Below are 13,845 nucleotides of genomic sequence, written 5' to 3' on the forward strand. Positions count from 1 at the left end.
AATGATCGTTAGGGACCCCATGGCTCCAAAGGGTGGCAGGAGTGAGGAAGGGAAACAACGTCAGTGGACAAGCCACAACATCACCTCCTCCTTCTCCCCCCTACTTTACCCACTCTGGGGTCCATGCCCAGCACACAGGAGCACAGGCAGATATGTACCTCCTACAGTCCCTCAGCACAGGCAGGCAAAGCCTCTGTGCAGACATGCAGGGCTGAGATAATTCACAGCTTGGGATTGGTATCAGCCACACTCAGGCTATGCAGTGATAAATAACTTTTTACTGCATTTTTACAGATGACTTATGGCTTCACTATTAATTGAAAACATCCCTCCCATGTATGGATGTCTGTCATCAACGCCTTTCTGCCTGAAACCTTTCACCAAAGCAATGCCCAAGAGCAGCAGCCAAAGAAAGACAGACCCTGGGGAACAAAGGTGATCTGTAATGGACAGCCCACAGATCAAAGAGTCATAGAATGGTTTGGGATAGAATGGATTGACAGAATCATCTAATCCCACCCACCTGCTGAGGGCAAGGATGCTTTTCACTAGACCAGGCTGCTCCAAGCCCCATCCAACTTGCTCTGAACACTTGAAGGGATGGAGCATCCATAAGCTCTCCATGCACCCTGTTCCAGTGCATCACCACCCTCACAGGGAAGAATTTCTTCCTAATACCTAATCTGAATTTATCATCTGTCCGTTTAACCACATTCCCACCACTGCAGGCCCTTCTGCACAGCCCTGCCCTTCAGTGCGCCCATGGAATTCCCAGTGGAGAACACACATATCCACACCCGGGAGAAATTGGGATGTGCTTGGCTGATGTCCTATTTATGTGCTAGAACTGATCACCTGAAGAAACATACACTGGAGACAGAGAATAGCACAGGGGGACTCGAGGAAATGAACTTCTCTAGAAGGCTTTTGCCACAACCAAGAGAAATGAGAACGACCAATGGGTGAGCCAGCAGGACCAATTAGACTTCTGTCTCAGGTGGCAGATAAAGGTACCCAGAGCAATGTATGGATTATCCAGCACTTGCAGAGGCCAGTTCTGCTGCGCTTCCTGGCGTACCTGGGGTCCAATTTCCCAAGCCCAGAGTACAGTGTGCCTTGGATCCATTCTGGGCTGTGCCTTCCTGGGCTTAGTGTGAGTACTGGTCCACACGGTGGAACTGCCCAGACTGTTTCCTGCAGAGCCCAGGGTGGGGAGAAGAAATACTCCTCTGAGGGCACAGCCCTGCCCCTCAGTGTTCCCATGTGGTTGCCCACGGAATGCAAGGTCTGTTGGAGGACAGATCTCCCATGGCCAGAGACTCTTAGAAGACCAGGCACAGCCTGGCCAGGAAGTGAGAAGCACTGGGGTGTGAAGAGAGCTGGGGCTGGCCCTGCCTCAGAGCACTGGGTGAGCCAGGGAAGATGAGTACGAGCAGGGTCATTCTCAGTGTTTGTGCTGCGATAGGGCTGGTCCTGTACCACTGAAGCTGCCCAGCGCCCAGTGAGGTGGACAAGGATGGTGTCTGACGTGCAGGAAAGCACAAGGGGAACTTCACATGGTCCATGAGGTGTTGTGTGCCTGAGCCATTATTTTGAACCCAGCTTTGCCTTCTGGAGTCCCTTTTTTTGCAGCCAGGCAACCACAGATAAGCAAGGGATGCCAGGATTTAGAGTTTCTCTTGGGGCTGAAGTCCAAGGTGTAAAAAGATGCCATTGAAAACCATACGCAAACGTGAATTAATGAGGAAGCGAAAAGTCATTTGCTCCAATTCAGATGGACATCTGAAAAAAATCCATGAGGAATCAAGGGATAATTGTCTTGCAGAGAGCCAAAGTGGCTGTGGGGTTGCTCTATGCATCATCTGCCCAGTTCCCCTCTGCCTGTGAGTGGAGGCGTGGTGGCCAGAAAGTGGCTCTTTGGGCACTGGGTGCTCAGCTGGAGCTGTGGTTGGCCCTGGGGGTGTTGGGTTCAAGGAATGGAAACTGCACTGCGTAGCCTGATCATGGCAGATACTGATCCCAGCCGCAGAGTTGTCTCAGCCCTGGATGTCTGGAGAGCAGCTGGGCCCTGCCAGGGCCTGAAGGACTGTGAGAGGTATGGGTGTCATCTGCCATTGACCATGTGTGCTGCTCATGGGCACTAGAAAGGGCAGTGGAGAAGAGGAGAAGGAAGAGATGAAGTTGTGGGCTTTCCCCAGACGCTGTGGTTTCCCATCCTCACTGCTGCCACCCTTTGAGCCGTGGTGTCCCTAAAGCCCTTTCACTGTGCAGTTAGCAGGGATGATTTTGACAGCTCTATCACAAAATGCACAAAACAAAACCCACTGCAATCTGCTTCCTCCACCTTTCTTCCCTGAATAGGCTGAAAGAGATGCACAGATTGAAAGAAGACTCTGAGGCTCAGGCTTGGATGCACAACAACTTTAATGAGTCTAAAGAAGCAAAGGAGGTGGCTCACAGAGAGCAAAAGGAGCAGCCACTAAGACGCAGTGGAGCTCCTGCAGGGTGTCCATCTGCCTGCCCTGCAGAGGCAGAAAGGGCGACAGATCCCCCTTGGCTGGCCTGGGGAGACACAGAAAGCAAAGGAAAGAGATGGAAGAGCGGGAAAAGGAAATAATGTCCTGAAGCTCGAAACACAATGTCCCGGAGTTCTGTTTTCAGTCCAGCCCCATGCTGTGAGGTCTTGCAGGTTCTTGCCCCAGGACGTTGCCAGCAGCTTTAGCAGGGCCGACACCTGTAGCGGTTGGTGATGCAGGAGAGGTCAAAGCCCCCGGAGTTGATGGGCACTCCGTCACAGCTGAGGATGCTGCCAACGGCAGCGGAGGTGGAGGATCCCACCACGGTGTTCTGTGGGAAGGAGCTGAGGATGGGCCCGGGCAGGGTCACCACCACAGCAGAGGGCTGGATGGCAACGACGGAGTCCTGGCACTGCCTGACACAGCACTCATTGCAGCTGTTGGCCAGCGGGGTCGGGCCGCAGGGCTGGCAGCAAGGGTTGCAGGGCTGGCAGCACGACATGTCTCTGGCTCACAGGGGCACCTGGCACACAGGGCAGGGAGAAGCACAAAGCAGACACACATGAGAAGCAGCCCTGCACCCAACCCCCCTGCAGACAAGGCACCTCCTGCACCACCTGACACTGCCCAGCCCAAAGCCCAGCAGCCTCCTCAGCCAAGTCCCAGCCTCTCTCTGCACAACACCTTCTCTCCCCTTCCCTCTCCCAGCAGAAGCAGCTCCCAGCCCTGGGCTAACACAGCCCATATCAGCTGAGACCCGCAGTTAGGAAAGACGTGGTCTTGAAGCAGGAGGAGAAGGAGAAGAAAAGGCTTCCCACTGACCTGATTGCCGAGGAGAAGGAGGTGAGAGAAGTGGATGCGAGAGCAGAGACTTGGGCTGCCTTTTATAGCAGTCCTGCACTGCCCCAGGCCCACAGGCACCTTTGTGCAAGTCATAATTTTCTGACCAGCTCATGTCAGTTGTGAACCATCCCAGCTAATGGTAGGGGCTGTGCCCTGGTTTCCTGCACTGATGCCCTTTCATTTCCTGCCTAATTCCGCTTGCCCTCCTATATGAAAGCTTCTGGAAGTGCCGGGATGAGTGGGTCAAGGATTTGCAGGGCAGAAAGATGTCAGCACAGGCAGAAGGCTCAGATCAAGGCTGGTGGCATCTCTTGTTTACAGGTGCTGTTCTTCTGGGTCATTTCTGTGTGGTTTATTTGTGGCAAAGATGACAGGAAATGGGCACCACTTTTGTGCTTTTTTGCCCATATGCCCCAAGACTGCTGTGTGAGTGGCCATGAGTGCACATGTGAGGGATGCTGGACTTTTTGTCCTTCTTCCACCCTTCTCACTCTCTTACATATGCTGTCTCTGTCTGCTCAGCCACCCAAGTTGCCACCTGTAACCCTCCCTCCCTCTACAGGGCAGGCAGATGGACACCCTGCATGAGCTCCTCTGCATCTTGGTGGCTGCTCCTGGGGTTCTCTGAGCCACCTCCTTCTCTTCCTTAATCTCATTAGGTTTGTTGCACGTCCAGGCCTGGGCCTCTGAATCCTCCTTCGTTCTGTGGCAACTCCCCCAGTCTCCTCTGGGATGAAGTTTGACAAAGCAGAGGGTGGGCCTCCTTGCAGTGATTTTCCTTTGTGCCCCCTCCCTTGGAGGTGGATGGAGACCTCCCTGGCTACTCCACGGCCAATGGCCATCAGGGAGAGCCTGACTCCAACGATCGGCAGCAGTGGGGATGGGAAAAAACAATGCCTTGGACCAGCTCACAACCTCATCTCTTCCTTCTCTTCCCCTCCATCACCCAGTGTAGGGTCCATGACCAGCCACAGGAACTGATGACATGTGCACCTCAGGTGGTCCTTCAGTGCCTGGCAGGGCCCAGGGGTTGTTGATACAGTCAGGCCGCAGGGGATTCAGCAGTTAGGATTGGTAACAGTCACACTCCAACTGTGCCATGAAGTCCCTATTTCTTTGAAGCCAACATATCCAAAAGGCCCAGATGGCTTGCGTCAGGTGTCCATCTTCCCTGTGCACGTGACCTGTAGCCTCACTATTGATGACAACATTTATCCCTTTTTATTAAGACTTTCTCCTCAGACCCCGGCCTTCAGCCTTGAATAATGCTGTAATTTGTGTCATCCCTCAGATATCCATGGTCTCCTGTGTGCAGAAGAGGAACTCTTGAAGGCACTGCTGGGCTCAAAGTAACAGCTCAGGCACAGAGTGTCCCGTGAAGCCTGTGAGGTTCCACACGTGCTCCTGCTGCCCTCAGTTCAGGGCAGAGACACCACCTTTATCCACATGACTGGCCACTGGGCACATCTTGTGCTGTCCAGAGGCCAAGGCTTCACTTTCACCTTCAGCTAGTGAGACCGGCTGCCCAAGCACTGGTGTCTGTTGCCAGCACCCAAATCATCTCCAGTTCCTCTTCACTGTGCCTGTGACCTCCACAGACAAGCCCTGCACGTGGGTCCTTGTTCCGAGAAAGTCTCGGTCCTCTTGGCAGACCCCACTGAAGTACTAAAATACTGGGAAGAGCTCCTCCCCAAGTCTCCTGTTCTCCAGGGAGAAAAGGCCACACTCCTTCAGTCTTTCCTCACAGCACAGGTTCTCCAGCTCTCTGGTCATCTTTTGAAAAACACAATCTGGTGGCAGCAGCCGCTGGATCAGGATAAGCACCGGCCAAGCCAGGGAACTTGGGTCTCAGTGGTGTCTTTCCCGATGCAGAACAGCCAGCCAGCAGGAGAAACACCTGGGTTGAGATGACAACAAGCCCAGTGTCCACGGGGTTGGGGCATGCAGGAAGCAGATTTTGTTCTTCATGGGGGTGGTGAAACGGAGCGGTTTGCGGATGGTGACATCTCGATTACAGGACATCCCTGAGAGGATCATGAACTCAGTGGTAGTCAGGAAGAAGGAGAAAACGACGGTTTGCTGTTTCTTGCTGAGGTAGAGATAACTTCCTTCACAGGTTTTGGGATGGGATTATGTTTTGAATTTTTGCTCAAAACAGAGTTGATAATGCAGAGATGATTTTGCTATTGCTAAGTTTGCAGAGAGCCAAGGCCTTTTCAGCTTTTCCTGCTGCCACGCTGGCAAGGAAGTTGGGGGTATGTGGGAGGCTGGGAGAAGACACAGCCAAGACAGGTGACCCAAAGTGATCCAAGGGATATGTCAGACCATGTGGCACTATACTCAGTATATAAAGGTGTGGGAAGAAGGAGGAGGGGGGGACACTTGGAGACACGGTGGTTTTGTCTTCCCGAGCCACCATTCATCAGAATGGGGCCATGCTCTTCTGGAGATGGCTGAACACCTGCCTGCTCATGGGAAGCAGAGAATTAATTAATTCTTTGTCTTTCTTTGCTTCTGTACGCAGAGGACCACCCTGCCAGGGCAGGACTGCAGTACACCTTGGAAGGACAGAGGACCCAGAGAGGGCACAGAGGGGGCATGACACGAATAACCCAGTGCACTGATCTGAGAGTACACGTAGAGTAGCAATAGGGTCAACCCCCCAGCAGAAGCCCACTTGAGTGTAAGAGTGACCAGCACAGAGACGAGGTGGAAGCAAAAGACAAGGATGTGTCATGTCCCCTCCCATGGCAGTCCTTGGGCACGTGTACAAGAAGCACAAGAGCAGCGTCCATTTCCTGACAACTTTGCCAAAGACAAGACCACAGGAATGACCTTGGGGCAAATCACCTGCCCTCAAGCCATGCTAACAGCCCTTCATCTAAAACTTCTTCCTCTAATGGCATCTTTCTGCCCTACAAATCCTGGCACTTAGAGAGATGGCGCTTCATGTAGGAAAGCACTTGGCATGTACCAGGAAATGAAAAGGCAGCAGTGCAGGAAACCAGGGCACAGCCCCTACCATTAGCTGGGATGGTTCACAACTGACATGAGCTGGTCAGAAAATTATGACTTGCACAAAGGTGCCTGTGGGCCTGGGGCAGTGCAGGACTGCTATAAAAGGCAGCCCAAGTCTCTGCTCTCGCATCCACTTCTCTCACCTCCTTCTCCTCGGCAATCAGGTCAGTGGGAAGCCTTTTCTTCTCCTTCTCCTCCTGCTTCAAGACCACGTCTTTCCTAACTGCGGGTCTCAGCTGATATGGGCTGTGTTAGCCCAGGGCTGGGAGCTGCTTCTGCTGGGAGAGGGAAGGGGAGAGAAGGTGTTGTGCAGAGAGAGGCTGGGACTTGGCTGAGGAGGCTGCTGGGCTTTGGGCTGGGCAGTGTCAGGTGGTGCAGGAGGTGCCTTGTCTGCAGGGGGGTTGGGTGCAGGGCTGCTTCTCATGTGTGTCTGCTTTGTGCTTCTCCCTGCCCTGTGTGCCAGGTGCCCCTGTGAGCCAGAGACATGTCGTGCTGCCAGCCCTGCAACCCTTGCTGCCAGCCCTGCGGCCCGACCCCGCTGGCCAACAGCTGCAATGAGTGCTGTGTCAGGCAGTGCCAGAGCTCCACTGTTGCCATCCAGCCCTCTGCTGTGGTGGTGACCCTGCCCGGGCCCATCCTCAGCTCCTTCCCACAGAACACCGTGGTGGGATCCTCCACCTCCGCTGCCGTTGGCAGCATCCTCAGCTGTAATGGAGTGCCCATCAACTCCGGGGGCTTTGACCTCTCCTGCATCACCAGCTGCTACCGTGGCAGATGTCCCCCCTGCTAAAGCTGCTGGCAACGTCCTGGGGCAAGAACCTGCAAGACCTCACAACATGGGGCTGGACTGAAAACAGAACTTTGAGACACTGTATTTGGAGCTTCATGATGACGTTTCCTTTTCCCGCTCTTCCATCTCTTTCCTTTGTTGTCTGTTGTCCTTCCTCCCTTTGCAAGGCGGGCAGATGGACACCCTGCAGGAGCTCAACTGCACCTTAGTGGCTGTTCCTGGGGCTCGTTGTGAGCCACCTCCTTTTCTTCCTTAAACTCAATAAATCTGTTGTGCATCCAAGCCTGGGCATCCAAGTCCTCCTTTATTCTGTGGCAACTCTTGCAGTGTGCTCAGGGAAAATGTTGCACAAAACAGACCTTGGGAGTCCCTGTAGTGCATTTTACTTTGTGCCTTTTCTGTTGGAGGTGTCCAAAATGTCCCTGACTGCTTGAGGGACAAAGACCATCAGGGAAACACTGACCCCAAAGGCTATCAGGAGTGGAGAAGGAAAAGAACACTTCCTGGAGACAGCCCACAACCTTGTCTCCTCCTTCTCCTCCCCTCCATTCCATTGTCTGGAGTCCATGCCCAGCACACAGGAGCACAGGCAGATGAGATACGTACCTCCTACAGTCCCTCAGCACAGGCAGGCAAAGCCTCTGTGCAGACATGCAGGGCTGAGATAATTCACAGCTTGGGATTGGTATCAGCCACACTCAGGCTATGCGGTGATAAATAACTTTTTACTGCATTTTTACAGATGACTTAAGGCTTCACTATTAATTGAAAACACCCCTCCCATGTATGGATGTCTGTCATCAACGCCTTTCTGCCTGAAACCTTTCACCAAAGCAATGCCCAAGAGCAGCAGCCAAAGAAAGACAGACCCTGGGGAACAAAGGTGATCTGTAATGGACAGCCCACAGATCAAAGAGTCATAGAATGGTTTGGGATAGAATGGATCATATTTATCATCTAACCCCACCCATCTGTCAAGAGAAAGGATAGTTTCGCTAGACCAGGCTGCTCCAAGCCCCATCCCACCTGCTCTGAACACTTGAAGGGATGGAGCATCCATAAGCTCTCCATGCACCCTGTTCCAGTGCATCACCACCCTCACAGGGAAGAATTTCTTCCTAATACCTAATCTGAATTTATCATCTGTCCGTTTAACCACATTCCCACCACTGCAGGCCCTTCTGCACAGCCCTGCCCTTCAGTGCGCCCATGGAATTCCCAGTGGAGAACACACATATCCACACCCGGGAGAAATTGGGATGTGCTTGGCTGATGTCCTATTTATGTGCTAGAACTGATCACCTGAAGAAACATACACTGGAGACAGAGAATAGCACAGGGGGACTCGAGGAAATGAACTTCTCTAGAAGGCTTTTGCCACAACCAAGAGAAATGAGAACGACCAATGGGTGAGCCAGCAGGACCAATTAGACTTCTGTCTCAGGTGGCAGATAAAGGTACCCAGAGCAATGTATGGATTATCCAGCACTTGCAGAGGCCAGTTCTGCTGCGCTTCCTGGCGTACCTGGGGTCCAATTTCCCAAGCCCAGAGTACAGTGTGCCTTGGATCCATTCTGGGCTGTGCCTTCCTGGGCTTAGTGTGAGTACTGGTCCACACGGTGGAACTGCCCAGACTGTTTCCTGCAGAGCCCAGGGTGGGGAGAAGAAATACTCCTCTGAGGGCACAGCCCTGCCCCTCAGTGTTCCCATGTGGTTGCCCACGGAGTGCAAGGTCTGTTGGAGGACAGATCTCCCATGGCCAGAGACTCTTAGAAGACCAGGCACAGCCTGGCCAGGAAGTGAGAAGCACTGGGGTGTGAAGAGAGCTGGGGCTGGCCCTGCCTCAGAGCACTGGGTGAGCCAGGGAAGATGAGTACGAGCAGGGTCATTCTCAGTGTTTGTGCTGCGATAGGGCTGGTCCTGTACCACTGAAGCTGCCCAGCGCCCAGTGAGGTGGACAAGGATGGTGTCTGACGTGCAGGAAAGCACAAGGGGAACTTCACATGGTCCATGAGGTGTTGTGTGCCTGGGCCATTATTTTGAACCCAGCTTTGCCTTCTGGATTCCCTTTTTTTGCAGCCAGGCAACCACAGATAAGCAAGGGATGCCAGGATTTAGAGTTTCTCTTGGGGCTGAAGTCCAAGGTGTAAAAAGATGCCATTGAAAACCATACGCAAACGTGAATTAATGAGGAAGCGAAAAGTCATTTGCTCCAATTCAGATGGACATCTGAAAAAAATCCATGAGGAATCAAGGGATAATTGTCTTGCAGAGAGCCAAAGTGGCTGTGGGGTTGCTCTATGCATCATCTGCCCAGTTCCCCTCTGCCTGTGAGTGGAGGCGTGGTGGCCAGAAAGTGGCTCTTTGGGCACTGGGTGCTCAGCTGGAGCTGTGGTTGGCCCTGGGGGTGTTGGGTTCAAGGAATGGAAACTGCACTGCGTAGCCTGATCATGGCAGATACTGATCCCAGCCGCAGAGTTGTCTCAGCCCTGGATGTCTGGAGAGCAGCTGGGCCCTGCCAGGGCCTGAAGGACTGTGAGAGGTATGGGTGTCATCTGCCATTGACCATGTGTGCTGCTCATGGGCACTAGAAAGGGCAGTGGAGAAGAGGAGAAGGAAGAGATGAAGTTGTGGGCTTTCCCCAGACGCTGTGGTTTCCCATCCTCACTGCTGCCACCCTTTGAGCCGTGGTGTCCCTAAAGCCCTTTCACTGTGCAGTTAGCAGGGATGATTTTGACAGCTCTATCACAAAATGCACAAAACAAAACCCACTGCAATCTGCTTCCTCCACCTTTCTTCCCTGAATAGGCTGAAAGAGATGCACAGATTGAAAGAAGACTCTGAGGCTCAGGCTTGGATGCACAACAACTTTAATGAGTCTAAAGAAGCAAAGGAGGTGGCTCACAGAGAGCAAAAGGAGCAGCCACTAAGACGCAGTGGAGCTCCTGCAGGGTGTCCATCTGCCTGCCCTGCAGAGGCAGAAAGGGCGACAGATCCCCCTTGGCTGGCCTGGGGAGACACAGAAAGCAAAGGAAAGAGATGGAAGAGCGGGAAAAGGAAATAATGTCCTGAAGCTCGAAACACAATGTCCCGGAGTTCTGTTTTCAGTCCAGCCCCATGCTGTGAGGTCTTGCAGGTTCTTGCCCCAGGACGTTGCCAGCAGCTTTAGCAGGGCCGACACCTGTAGCGGTTGGTGATGCAGGAGAGGTCAAAGCCCCCGGAGTTGATGGGCACTCCGTCACAGCTGAGGATGCTGCCAACGGCAGCGGAGGTGGAGGATCCCACCACGGTGTTCTGTGGGAAGGAGCTGAGGATGGGCCCGGGCAGGGTCACCACCACAGCAGAGGGCTGGATGGCAACGACGGAGTCCTGGCACTGCCTGACACAGCACTCATTGCAGCTGTTGGCCAGCGGGGTCGGGCCGCAGGGCTGGCAGCAAGGGTTGCAGGGCTGGCAGCACGACATGTCTCTGGCTCACAGGGGCACCTGGCACACAGGGCAGGGAGAAGCACAAAGCAGACACACATGAGAAGCAGCCCTGCACCCAACCCCCCTGCAGACAAGGCACCTCCTGCACCACCTGACACTGCCCAGCCCAAAGCCCAGCAGCCTCCTCAGCCAAGTCCCAGCCTCTCTCTGCACAACACCTTCTCTCCCCTTCCCTCTCCCAGCAGAAGCAGCTCCCAGCCCTGGGCTAACACAGCCCATATCAGCTGAGACCCGCAGTTAGGAAAGACGTGGTCTTGAAGCAGGAGGAGAAGGAGAAGAAAAGGCTTCCCACTGACCTGATTGCCGAGGAGAAGGAGGTGAGAGAAGTGGATGCGAGAGCAGAGACTTGGGCTGCCTTTTATAGCAGTCCTGCACTGCCCCAGGCCCACAGGCACCTTTGTGCAAGTCATAATTTTCTGACCAGCTCATGTCAGTTGTGAACCATCCCAGCTAATGGTAGGGGCTGTGCCCTGGTTTCCTGCACTGATGCCCTTTCATTTCCTGCCTAATTCCGCTTGCCCTCCTATATGAAAGCTTCTGGAAGTGCCGGGATGAGTGGGTCAAGGATTTGCAGGGCAGAAAGATGTCAGCACAGGCAGAAGGCTCAGATCAAGGCTGGTGGCATCTCTTGTTTACAGGTGCTGTTCTTCTGGGTCATTTCTGTGTGGTTTATTTGTGGCAAAGATGACAGGAAATGGGCACCACTTTTGTGCTTTTTTGCCCATATGCCCCAAGACTGCTGTGTGAGTGGCCATGAGTGCACATGTGAGGGATGCTGGACTTTTTGTCCTTCTTCCACCCTTCTCACTCTCTTACATATGCTGTCTCTGTCTGCTCAGCCACCCAAGTTGCCACCTGTAACCCTCCCTCCCTCTACAGGGCAGGCAGATGGACACCCTGCATGAGCTCCTCTGCATCTTGGTGGCTGCTCCTGGGGTTCTCTGAGCCACCTCCTTCTCTTCCTTAATCTCATTAGGTTTGTTGCACGTCCAGGCCTGGGCCTCTGAATCCTCCTTCGTTCTGTGGCAACTCCCCCAGTCTCCTCTGGGATGAAGTTTGACAAAGCAGAGGGTGGGCCTCCTTGCAGTGATTTTCCTTTGTGCCCCCTCCCTTGGAGGTGGATGGAGACCTCCCTGGCTACTCCACGGCCAATGGCCATCAGGGAGAGCCTGACTCCAACGATCGGCAGCAGTGGGGATGGGAAAAAACAATGCCTTGGACCAGCTCACAACCTCATCTCTTCCTTCTCTTCCCCTCCATCACCCAGTGTAGGGTCCATGACCAGCCACAGGAACTGATGACATGTGCACCTCAGGTGGTCCTTCAGTGCCTGGCAGGGCCCAGGGGTTGTTGATACAGTCAGGCCGCAGGGGATTCAGCAGTTAGGATTGGTAACAGTCACACTCCAACTGTGCCATGAAGTCCCTATTTCTTTGAAGCCAACATATCCAAAAGGCCCAGATGGCTTGCGTCAGGTGTCCATCTTCCCTGTGCACGTGACCTGTAGCCTCACTATTGATGACAACATTTATCCCTTTTTATTAAGACTTTCTCCTCAGACCCCGGCCTTCAGCCTTGAATAATGCTGTAATTTGTGTCATCCCTCAGATATCCATGGTCTCCTGTGTGCAGAAGAGGAACTCTTGAAGGCACTGCTGGGCTCAAAGTAACAGCTCAGGCACAGAGTGTCCCGTGAAGCCTGTGAGGTTCCACACGTGCTCCTGCTGCCCTCAGTTCAGGGCAGAGACACCACCTTTATCCACATGACTGGCCACTGGGCACATCTTGTGCTGTCCAGAGGCCAAGGCTTCACTTTCACCTTCAGCTAGTGAGACCGGCTGCCCAAGCACTGGTGTCTGTTGCCAGCACCCAAATCATCTCCAGTTCCTCTTCACTGTGCCTGTGACCTCCACAGACAAGCCCTGCACGTGGGTCCTTGTTCCGAGAAAGTCTCGGTCCTCTTGGCAGACCCCACTGAAGTACTAAAATACTGGGAAGAGCTCCTCCCCAAGTCTCCTGTTCTCCAGGGAGAAAAGGCCACACTCCTTCAGTCTTTCCTCACAGCACAGGTTCTCCAGCTCTCTGGTCATCTTTTGAAAAACACAATCTGGTGGCAGCAGCCGCTGGATCAGGATAAGCACCGGCCAAGCCAGGGAACTTGGGTCTCAGTGGTGTCTTTCCCGATGCAGAACAGCCAGCCAGCAGGAGAAACACCTGGGTTGAGATGACAACAAGCCCAGTGTCCACGGGGTTGGGGCATGCAGGAAGCAGATTTTGTTCTTCATGGGGGTGGTGAAACGGAGCGGTTTGCGGATGGTGACATCTCGATTACAGGACATCCCTGAGAGGATCATGAACTCAGTGGTAGTCAGGAAGAAGGAGAAAACGACGGTTTGCTGTTTCTTGCTGAGGTAGAGATAACTTCCTTCACAGGTTTTGGGATGGGATTATGTTTTGAATTTTTGCTCAAAACAGAGTTGATAATGCAGAGATGATTTTGCTATTGCTAAGTTTGCAGAGAGCCAAGGCCTTTTCAGCTTTTCCTGCTGCCACGCTGGCAAGGAAGTTGGGGGTATGTGGGAGGCTGGGAGAAGACACAGCCAAGACAGGTGACCCAAAGTGATCCAAGGGATATGTCAGACCATGTGGCACTATACTCAGTATATAAAGGTGTGGGAAGAAGGAGGAGGGGGGGACACTTGGAGACACGGTGGTTTTGTCTTCCCGAGCCACCATTCATCAGAATGGGGCCATGCTCTTCTGGAGATGGCTGAACACCTGCCTGCTCATGGGAAGCAGAGAATTAATTAATTCTTTGTCTTTCTTTGCTTCTGTACGCAGAGGACCACCCTGCCAGGGCAGGACTGCAGTACACCTTGGAAGGACAGAGGACCCAGAGAGGGCACAGAGGGGGCATGACACGAATAACCCAGTGCACTGATCTGAGAGTACACGTAGAGTAGCAATAGGGTCAACCCCCCAGCAGAAGCCCACTTGAGTGTAAGAGTGACCAGCACAGAGACGAGGTGGAAGCAAAAGACAAGGATGTGTCATGTCCCCTCCCATGGCAGTCCTTGGGCACGTGTACAAGAAGCACAAGAGCAGCGTCCATTTCCTGACAACTTTGCCAAAGACAAGACCACAGGAATGACCTTGGGGCAAATCACCTGCCCTCAAGCCATGCTAACA

General features: G+C 53.4%; 2 protein-coding genes and 1 pseudogene across 2 annotated transcripts; 1 reads left to right on the forward strand and 2 right to left on the reverse strand.

Moving 5' to 3' along the window:
* Nucleotides 1–2,718: 2,718 nt before the first annotated feature.
* LOC116798720 (feather keratin Cos1-2-like) lies at nt 2,719–3,483 on the reverse strand. Its single transcript, XM_032711310.1, has 2 exons — nt 3,339–3,483; nt 2,719–3,039 (listed from the first exon to the last, which is right to left on the reverse strand). The coding sequence occupies exon 2, from the start codon at nt 3,016–3,018 to the stop codon at nt 2,719–2,721; it is 300 nt and encodes a 99-aa protein (XP_032567201.1). The 5' UTR covers nt 3,019–3,039; nt 3,339–3,483.
* A 2,919-nt stretch (nt 3,484–6,402) lies between these two features.
* LOC116798727 lies at nt 6,403–7,447 on the forward strand (annotated as a pseudogene).
* Nucleotides 7,448–10,332: 2,885 nt separating this feature from the next.
* Nucleotides 10,333–11,097, reverse strand: LOC116798722 (feather keratin Cos1-2-like). The gene is made up of 2 exons (XM_032711312.1): nt 10,953–11,097; nt 10,333–10,653 (listed from the first exon to the last, which is right to left on the reverse strand). The coding sequence occupies exon 2, from the start codon at nt 10,630–10,632 to the stop codon at nt 10,333–10,335; it is 300 nt and encodes a 99-aa protein (XP_032567203.1). The 5' UTR covers nt 10,633–10,653; nt 10,953–11,097.
* Between the last annotated feature and the right edge of the window lie 2,748 nt (nt 11,098–13,845).

Source organism: Chiroxiphia lanceolata, chromosome 26 (genome assembly GCF_009829145.1).
Source record: "Chiroxiphia lanceolata isolate bChiLan1 chromosome 26, bChiLan1.pri, whole genome shotgun sequence".
NCBI classification, from domain to species: Eukaryota; Metazoa; Chordata; class Aves; order Passeriformes; family Pipridae; genus Chiroxiphia; species Chiroxiphia lanceolata.

Coding starts and splice junctions, on each gene's coding strand:
- LOC116798722 (XM_032711312.1), bottom strand. CDS start 10,632: ATGTCGTGCTGCCAGCCCTGCAACCCTTGCTGCCAGCCCTGCGGCCCG.
- LOC116798720 (XM_032711310.1), bottom strand. CDS start 3,018: ATGTCGTGCTGCCAGCCCTGCAACCCTTGCTGCCAGCCCTGCGGCCCG.